This window comes from Balaenoptera acutorostrata, chromosome 19 (genome assembly GCF_949987535.1).
Source record: "Balaenoptera acutorostrata chromosome 19, mBalAcu1.1, whole genome shotgun sequence".
NCBI lineage: Eukaryota > Metazoa > Chordata > Mammalia > Artiodactyla > Balaenopteridae > Balaenoptera > Balaenoptera acutorostrata.
Genome location: NC_080082.1, coordinates 2,347,045 through 2,356,969, shown reverse-complemented (window position 1 = coordinate 2,356,969; position 9,925 = coordinate 2,347,045). Strand labels below are relative to the sequence as shown.

Genomic DNA, 9,925 nt, shown 5'->3' with positions numbered 1-9,925 from the left:
AGCACTATGAAACGGCACAGCCAAGCCAGGCTACCAGGCTAGGAGAGTCTGTTCGTTTTCAAGTGCCTCTGTCACTGTCTCACCCCCACCTCCGAGGTACCAAGGGCCCCGTCCTAGTGCCTTCCCCGAGATCACTGAAGCGTCCTCTAGGAGAAGCCTCAGCACCATGTTCCCTGCACCCATAGCGCCCTATGGGAGCTTGCCTTCCAATAGAACTGTGGAACGCTGGGAACAGGAGAGACATTCCATAGCAGTGGGGCCATCCACCTGGGCTCACACACGCACACAGACCCACACAAATGCATACAGTACATATAAACTATATCTGTGGCATTAAATTGTCATGGGGAGTATTAGGGGAAAAAAATGTCTAAAAAGGCTCCTTGGAGGGAGATGATAATGAATAAAAGGCTGAGAAACTGCTGATGAAAGAAACCAAACTAAAAAAAGCTACATACTATGCAATTCAGTTTGACATTCAAAAAAGGCAAAACGAGAGATGGAGAACAGATGAGTGGTTTCGGAGCAGGGCGCTGGCTATGAAGGGGCAGCACCAGGGATTTTGAGGAAGATGGAACATTCTGTATCTTGACTGTGGTGCCTGTTCACAGCTCTATGTGTTGGTCAACTTAAAGAAATATACTTACACTAAAAATTGACATAATTTATATCTCAAAAAACCTAACCATGAAATAAAAAAGGACAGTTCAGTGATTCCCACTACAGTGCCAAGAACAGCTATGTGTTTAAAATCATGTTCCTTGAGGTATTTTCTCTGGAATCCTCTTCCCAAAAGATTTTGGAAAAGGAGATATTTGTGCAACATCAGAATCCTTTGGGGGGTTTGCAAAACTAGACTGCTCAACCCCTCTCCCTAGAGATCACAGTTCAGCATGCCAGGGCTGGGCAGGCATCTCCCTCCTGCTGAGGACCTGGTGGCGCTGAGCTTCATGCCCACCCACCCTTCGGGAAGCCAAGCCACCAGCTCGAGTGGCAGGCAGTGTTGCTGCTGACACAACAGGCGTTGCCCCCTCCTGCCCACCAGGAGACTGGGAAATGTGCCGAGGATGGTGCCGGTACCAGGGAGGAGCCCACGGCTCTGGAGCTTTGCAGACATCCCGTTCCTGGGCCCCTGCTGAGGTTCTGGGAGTGACATCCTCCTGGGTAGAGAGGGAGATAGGTGAGGACACAGCACCTCGCCCACCGTCTGGGCCCTGCAGGCCAGTTACCACATGACCACCTGCAACAGCTTCCATCTCAGCCTTGACCCCTCATTGCACTAGAGACAGATCATCACCTGATACGGCACCCAAGAGTCAAGGGGAGGCTACCTGAGCCCATTTGGGGGATGTTCTGTTCCGTGACCTGTGCAGGACTGAGACCCTGCCACCTGTTCACTGCTGTGTCCCCAACACTTGGCACCCTGTTTGGGGCATGGAGGTGCAGGTACTTACCCAGTGGTTCTCCACCAGGTGACAGTCCCCAGGGGACTCTGGCCGCATCTGGAGGCGTTTTTGGTTGTCATGATGGGGGAGGCCAGGGATGCGGCTCAGCCGCTACAGCAAGCGGGGTGGCCCAGCACAGAATCACCTGGCCCCAAACGTGGAGACCTCATGCCTGGTGGAGAAGCCCCACCCCAAGCAAGCAGCCAGGCTTGGGGACTGAGAAGCTCTAGGGGCCTAGGCAGCAGCAGGGCTGGTTTCCCCTAAAAGATCTTGTGTCTAGGGCTCGGCCTAGGCTGAGGATGCGTGTGCGTACCACGAGAGCAGGACTGTCGGGTGGACCTCAGGTCTGCTTCTCAGGTCCGCCTCTAGGGCCCCTCGTGGGTGTCCTGGGTGACCCGCTGCCTCCTTCCGAGTCCACTCCCCGAGAAGCACCTGTTCATCCCAGGGCAGGGCAGAGCTGCCAGCCCTCCCTCCCCCAAGTTTCCTGAAAGGCGGCCTTCCATCACTCATGGATTTTCAAGTCAAAGTGGGGGGAAAGGTCTGAAAACTTTACCCAAGTGGCGTATCTTTCTTTGTTGTTTTCACCTTGCTGGCTGGGGTCACGCAGCATGCAGTGACTCTATGTGCCCACTAGAGGTCGGGCTACAAAGGGACCCGGTCACAGGGACCCCGGACTGGAGGGGAGCTCGCTCCCCAGGGCCGCCAATGCGGCCTCCTGCCGCAGGGAAGGGCAAGCACGGTGCCTTCAGGGATGGGGGTGATGCAACGGCCCGGATGGGGGAGGGGACCTAGCCCCAACCCTTCTCAGGGCTCCAGGCCCAGCTGGATGGGAACATGAGGTACTTTTACTTCCTACATAAAATATTTGAATTTTTCACAAGAATATTACTTTTGTAAACAGGTTAATACATAAATGAGCTCCTCAGCTGTATGCCCAGCCGCTGAGCACATCCCCTGCCCTATCTATCCTGCCCTTCTGTTCTCAGAAACAGCAACTTACTTAGACTTCAGACTAAGAAAACCCACTTCGGCCCTGCCCTCAGGGCTGCCTTGCTGGGGAGGGGGACACATGTCCGCTGGGTCAAAGGGAGGGATCCAGGGACCCACGGTTGTCTGGGTTCCCCGGGGGTCACTCACCACTCCGTTCCATAACTGGGAAAATCAAAATTTTGTCAAGATCAAGTGTGAAAAGCGCAGGCCCCTGGGGAGGCCCCCCACCCATGCCCCAGTCCCCTCCCTCGGCCCGCAGCCCCCTCCCACGATCGTCCCCTGCCCACAACCATAGGCCATGTTGCTTAGGGCTCCAGCCTCCATCTGAACCACACCCCAAAAGAAACAAATTACAAAGCACACAACAAGATTTCAGAAGCTGCTTTATGGAGAAACAACCCCGCATGGTTGTCGTGTCCAGGTCACAAGCCGAGGCCCAGGCTCGCAGCAGCTGCTTCCTCGGGTCCCGGCCCTGCCTCAGCCGCACCCGGCAAGCCCGAACGGATGCCTGAGAGCGACCACAACTCCTTCCATCTCAACTGTTGTCTTTCTCACTCAGGGGGTGGGGTTTCAAGATCAAACAGGATGAATGTTTTTCTTCTCCAAGCGGGCTATATGACCTCAAACAACAACCAAAAGTACTGAATTAAGCTAAAAAAGCAAAATGTTCTGATCCCTTCATATGTTCTGGCTGGTCTCCCGGCGAGCACAGAAAGGACCCAGAAGAGGGGCTGCCTTTCTGTCCGAGCCTCAGGTGTCACTGCTGGTCACCTTGGCCCCATGGATGGCTGGCCTGCAGGCCACCGAGCTGTAAATGACACCGCTCTGAATGGTTCCCATGCACAGCATCAGGCAAACTGATGGCATTGTGGCTTTCTTCTCTCTCTAAATTGTTCTGAGAACATACAAATTACACTTCAGATCTTCTCCCAAAAGTAAAGACAGAGAAGTTAGCCTACGTTAACACTGGGATGGACCATGAATTGGGTCATCTTATCCTCAAGGCAGGTGAGGGTTATATGAGAACATTCCCGTAGGCATTCTTGAAAGTATCCAAAAGGACACGGCTACTGAGTCACAGTCAGGTGCTACAAGTCTACACTCAAGACACCGTGGTCACAAGGAACTTAGGAAATTCCCCGAATGACAAAGGGCTGAGCAGGTTTCTGATCCTCTTCAGCTCAGCTCACAAGCACTGAAGTGACCTCACAGCAGCAGCTGTGCAACCTGGGCAACCCGCAAACTGCAACCAGCCCTGAAGGTGTCGGGCAGAGAGGGCAGCTGGCTAAGGGAGGGGTCTGGCCATCTGGAAACAACACAGTAAGAAAGTCTGGCAGAATGCAGGGGACACGGGTTCGAGCCCTGGTCTGGGAAGATCCCACATGCCACGGAGCAACTAGGCCCCTGAGCCACAACTACTGAGCCTGCGCGTCTGGAGCCTGTGCTCCGCAACAAGAAAGGCCGCGATAGTGAGAGGCCCGCGCACCGCGATGAAGAGTGGCCCCCGCTCGCCGCAGCTAGAGAAAGCCCTCGCACAGAAACGAAGACCCAACACAGCCTTAAATAAATAAATAAATAATTTAAAAAAAAAAAAAAAAAGAAAGTCTGGCAGGACAACTGCACCCCTGCGCTTGTTCTGCCGGAAGCGGGAATGCAGCTAGTTAGACCGCTGTGCACTCCCCCGCCCTCCGCATTGGCCAGGGACGCAGGCACCTGGCACTGAGCAGCCTGGTGTTGGGGCAGGAGGGGGCAAGGGGCGGAGCAGGGCAGCTGTGGCCATGAGCACCAGCCACAGTGAGCTGGACTGTATTGGAGCAGGGGCCAGGCCCACGTCCCACGGCCCAAAAGTAAGGTCATTTCCCACAGCCTCACACCAAAAAACGCTCAGCCCCAACAGGGAAAATCGCCAGTGACCCGTGTTTGAAATCTCCAATCACATCATTTCCGATCGACTAGCGGAGCGTGGAGCCCGCCCAGGTACTCAGAGGTGCACCTGAGCTTCCTTCCCCAACCTCACGACAGCAAAGTGGCGGTGAAGGCGGTGCCAACCATGGGAAACATCCAAAGACCCTCCGAGATCCACCCACCACCCCCAGCTCAAGCCCCACGTGGACGCTGCCAGCCCCTAACCTGGGTCGAGTGCACCACTGGAACCTGCTTTTTCAAAAGCCTGGTTGCCTTTAGGCCTCGGACAACGACGTCAGCCTTTTTGAATCCTCGCCTACAAGTTAACCAGTTGGAAGTTCCCCTCCTGAGCCGGTTGACCATCTGCCAGGAAGGGGAGCGGCCAGTGCCGGGTTTGCACACAGAACCGCCGCTGTCCCTACACCTCACCTACTGACACCAAGAGCTGGCTGAGCACGGGTCAGACTGGGAGACCTCTGCACGACCGGCTGTGCGGATGGCAAGCCCTCACCCTTCATTGCCGCTGACCTGCCTGGCGTCACCCAGGCCACTGCCAGCTAGACAGACCCCACCCACAGGCCTGGGGGCCCCGCCTGACACCAGAGACAGAGGCCAAAGTGAACGCAGCCAAGAGAGCAGGGTTATTTTAGTCACTGTTAGTGGAAACCATGCGTAGGCCAGACACTAGAGGCAGAACAGCATTTAGTTTGAGACTGGTTTTTAATCAGAAGTGCTCATCTTCGATCTGTGTGCGCTTTACAACGCTGGGGGCCTCAGACGGAGACGGTCCCTTAGCTCTGGGTAAAATACGCATTTTCTTGATTTTATTTAAACAATGATGAAACCTAGAGAGGAACAGCCTAGCCCAGCTGTCCTCCGTTTTCACGGTCCTCAAGGCTTTGTGGCCAGTTGTCACCGCTGGAGACGGCCACGCTTGGCACGAGAGAAGAACAGCCGCGTTGTGAGAGGGAGGGAGGAGCCTCAAGCTCTAAGGCTCAGTCCTTCGAGAGACGCAGGAGCTGGGACCACATCCCCACCCAACCCCGGGTCCTGCTGGAAGGGTCTGGGAGGTCGGCCTCCGTGCCTCGGACGAGACGGCCGACAGCGCCCGGCGTGCCCAGGGCAGCCCCACGGAGCCTCCGGGGAGGCCCAGTCTGCGTTTCAAGGCCATGCCCAGAGCTTGCTGCTTCTGTGATTCTGGGAGCAAAGGAAGGCCAGAGTCGCCAAATGTGCTGAAGCGGGGGTGGTGGGGGGTTGTTATTTTAGAAAAGGGCCAGTCAGGGAGAACGCTATCACGAGACACAGGCCACGTTTCATGGGACACCTCAGGTTGGTCTCTACATGAAGGCACCACAAAGCTGCCCCTTCCCTGGGGCCCCCGCCCCCAGTGTGAGGGCTCAGCGGAGTCCAGCCGACAAGGACGAGCAACTGGGAAGGAACAGAGTCCGTGCACCCCGGGAAGCCACACGCCCTGGTAGGCAGTGCAGCCTGGATGGAGGGCTGAACAGAACTCCAGCAGGTCTGTGCACAGGCACATGGGGCTCCACTCTTCAGGAGACAGCAAGATCAGCGCTCACAGGGGTCCCCAAATGCAGGGGTCAACATGACACAGGGACAATGCCAGCAGAAGGGTCAGCGCCGAGGGTTTGCATGCTGGAGGCTCCCCAAGGGTCCTGGTCTCCAAAGTGCGTTCCCTACGTGCAGCGTCCAGAAAGCCCCCCCACCCCCCCGCAAAGGGACGTCACGCTCACCTGGCACAACCCCTTCTGCTGCTTCGCCCCTCTCAAGAGCGGCACCTGTGTAAACCAAGCAGGAGGAACAGACGCAGGTCATCTCAGAGGGTGCCCTGTCCTGGTTCTGAGACCAGCGGCTGCAGCTCAGGGTCCGACACCAGTGAGTGCGGGGCAGGGGCAGGGCGTGAACTAAGTGAATGCCTGTCTGAAGTGCTGCAGTGAAGGTCTAGGTTCTAAAGCCTGAGAGAGGCCGGGCAGGCACACGGCACCGCAGGGATCGGGGTCGGGTGGTGCTCGCAGGGCCTCCGAGCTGCTGGAAGGCCTGCAGTGGCGTTCCCTAGTGACCCGTATCATTGGCCCCATTTCACTGATTTGGAAACTGAGATCAGGGTGAAATGCCTTTGTCCAAAATCCAAGCAAGTCGGTAGAGAAGTGGGTCCCAAGCCCGACTCCCTGGAGCTCATATTCCACACACAGTGCCCCCACCCGCCCAGGGTGCGTCGAAGTCACCAAGGCCCTCTGGCTCACCTCCTGCAGAGGGGACGGTGGAGCCCACACACCTCACCCATGACCCCTTCCATCGGCTGGAGGCAACAGACTCTGTTGCGTTGTGAACCTCCCTGGAGGAGGATTTTGTTTTCCCTAGAAAATGGCCAATTTCTGCAGTTCAGTCACCTACATGCCCTGCAGCCCATCCTCTAAGTCGGTTGGTTCTGGTTCTGTTGTTTGTTTCAGACATGCTCAGCTTTCCCCTTGCTCCTGGCAGATATGTGGGCGCCCGCGGAAAGCGTCTGGGGAGGCCGCGCCGAGGCTCCTACAAGGAGGTGGGTGTTCCGGTCAGAGGCCGCGTCTCCTGAGCGCACGCCGCTGCCCTCCCAGCCCGGGCCGCCCACCGCGGGGGAGCGGGCCCTCAGGAGGCGAGGGACTGGATGTTCTTGAGCATTTCCTCGAAGGCCTGCGGGGACGGGGCGTCCGCATTCCGGAAGGCAGCCTGGACCCTGCTGTACAGGCTGAAGGACTTCAGCTCCAGCCAGATGAACCCAAAGCGATCCTCGTCGAACAGGACGAAGACCCCGGGGGTGCGCTCGGGGCTGGTGAAGCCGTGGCCGGCGATGAGGCCCGTGCCGTAGAAACTGAACAAGGACAAGAGGGAAAGCGCGGGGAGAGGGGATGAGCGGGGCCTCGAAGGCACGTGCTGGCCCAAGCCCATCACCCGTGGTCCTGGACATTCTGGAACATTCTCCCTTCCACCTCCAGGCCACTTCCACCATCTGCCAGCAGCTCTGCACAGAGGTGGGGCCCTGCGCCTTCGGGGAGGCCGGCGTTCACCCCACACAGTCGGGTTCACCCCGCCGACCACTGCTCTCTCTCTACCAGCTCACCCAACGAAAGGACGAGGGTCCCAGGCAGCCCCACCTCGTATCTCTATCCAAAAGTACATGTCTTTATGATGCCGACCCAGGTAACAGAAATCTCAATCCCTGGGACAGTTAGGTCCACGTATGAACAACTCAAATGTAATCAATAATGATTTATCGGCATGCAACTGACATTAATCAGAAGCAGAACTTTCAAATACCCATTACAGCCAAGTTTTGAGACTCAGGCTGTAATATGTTTCTTTGTTTCTTGCAAAGAACAGGTGACGAGGAGTTAGGGGCTGGCCTGAACCTCCCAATGCGCGGAATGGTGCCTGGGACGCCCACCTCCGCCCACCGTGCTGAGGCTCCGCCTGGCGGGAGGGGGACAGCAGCCCTGCGCCTGAGGGCCCGTGGCTCAGAGAGTTTCGGGAGCTGGGGGGCACCAAGCTTAGACACACAGAGACGTGTGCTGCGCAGGCACTGTGGCAGTGCCAGAGAACGCATGTGCCCCTCCTGGCCAAGCCCCTGATGTTTAGCACCGGGTGGAGGACCATCCCGTGACACAGCCAGGGGCTGGGCCAGAGCTTCCAGGCCGGCGCTGCCAGAGGGCTCTGAGCTGGCCCTGAGATGCTGAAAGTTGTCAAGCTTCCCAGGGATAACAAAGCCTTTTCCTTTATGACCTTTCAAAAATTCATACATTCACTATGTGTACATCTCCCTCCAGAAAACCCAAATTCAGCCTCTTTTATCACCACTGTATTACCATGGAGAAAATGTAATGAATTTTTTCCATCAAGTCCACGCAGATGCCTAAATTCCCTTTGGGGAGCTCGGCGTGCGCCCACCTACATGTGAAAAGCCAAGGAGACCACTGCGGGCACAAGGGAGGCAGCAGATGGCCCAGAGGTAAAGAAAGAAACCTTCACACGTAACGTGACAAAGGCAGAGACAAGTCGGCTGTAATAATCTGCAGGAGACTGACAGGTTCCTCCCTCAATGAACCCCGAGGTGACTGTCCATGAGAACTCTCTATGGCAATGGAATGTTCTAGACCTGCACTGTCCAACACACGAGTGGCTACTGAGCACTTGAAATATGACCAGTGTGACCAAGGACCTGAATTTTTCATTTTATTCTCTGTAATTAAACTAAACAGCCCTGGAGTGCAGGGGACTGGGGCAGGGCGTGCATCTCTAAGACAGGACCGTGCAAACAGCACGCCAAGCGAGGAGCTGGCAGCAGCGGGCAGGCTCTGTCCCAGACCGGGGCCCACGGCCTCTGCGGGGAGGCTGTTAGAGCCAGGGAGAAACCACATGAAGAAATGAGGAGGCGGTGAGACCCCAGGACAGGCCTTGCCTGCAAGGTCATCCAGGATGCTCCGAGCAGGCTTTCCAGGGGACGCGCGGGGAGGGACGCCACGGCCGGCTTTCAGCACCGCCCGACGTCTCACCTGTCTGCCTGTCTACCTTTGACCTTAGCGGCTGTGCGGTGAGAGGCGTTGGGGAGGAGGCCCCCTGCCTGGCAGCTGAGGCCCCCAGAGGGGTGAGGGGACAGGAGCCTCACAGTCTGCTCGGCCCGAGCTGGGACCCGGCCCAAGTAGGCAGAGCTTCCCCACCGGTGCAGGGCCCCCAACGCGGGGTCGGCCCCACCCCAGGCCACCTCCCTGCTGGCCAGGCAGAGCCCCGCTCCGGGAAGCCCCGTCCTGCCTGCCCCGCGGGATCCTTACCACATCCTGCAGGTCCGGGGATAGTCCTCGTTCCTCGAGCTCACGCCCACCGGCAGCACAAACGGCTGCCCCTGCCCCGACTGGGCGGGCGGCTCAGCCGCGGCCTCGGCCCCTCCATCCCCGGGCCCCTTGGCCTGCTCGGCAGGTGGCTCCGCGCAGGGCTGGGGGCTCTGCCGGCCGAGGCCCTCGGCGTCCTCGGGCCCACCTTCCTGCTGCTGCTCCTGGCGCACCTGCTCGCGCACCTCCAGGACGATGCGCGAGAGCTCGTTAAAGTCGCGGAGGCTCTCAATGTCGGGCAGGTGGATGCGGTGCCTGAGGTCGATCTCTACCGTCTGCTGCCCAGCAGGGATGTTGGGGTCACCCTGCGGAGCCAGCGGGCGGCGGTCAGCAGGCTCAGAGACCGCAGCCTCCAGCCCCGGTCACACCTCCGGCCGAGGGCGCTCGCTCAGCCTTCCTACTGATTTGGCGGCAACCCCTCACAAGTCAGAAGATCTCAGAAGCCCTTAGAAAGCAGCGCCCAGCGCAGGCAGCCTTCTGTGAAGGACCTCTGAGGACAGGGGACAACAGCACCCATGAGCGACCCTGGGAGGGCCCGCGGGCACATCTGCAACCAGAGACCTCAGGTGGGAGCCGGCCTGCGTGACAGCTGAAGAGGTGCACGGCCCGGAGAGGTCCATGGACCCTCCCCCGTCAGATGGGGGGCAGGCCGGAAACGCCAGCCCAGACTGTCTGCCTGGAACATGAAAGCTCCCCAGCATGAACCTG

At 58.0% G+C, this 9,925-nt stretch overlaps 1 protein-coding gene across 3 annotated transcripts in view; it reads right to left on the bottom strand.

The window, feature by feature from the left end:
* Positions 1-5,041: 5,041 nt before the first annotated feature.
* The window catches only part of FBXO31 (F-box protein 31), a 43,327-nt gene continuing 38,443 nt past the window's right edge, over positions 5,042-9,925 (bottom strand). For 2 of the 3 annotated variants that reach the window (XM_057534635.1, XM_057534636.1), the window contains 2 exons: positions 9,161-9,522; positions 6,846-7,206 (listed from right to left, as the gene is read on the bottom strand). In XM_057534635.1, the coding sequence (XP_057390618.1) occupies positions 6,984-7,206; positions 9,161-9,522 (585 nt within the window). In that variant the 3' untranslated portion in view covers positions 6,846-6,983. Of the gene's footprint in view, positions 5,538-6,091; positions 7,207-9,160; positions 9,523-9,925 lie in introns of those variants that run through there. The other variant, XR_009006145.1, reaches the window with a different exon arrangement.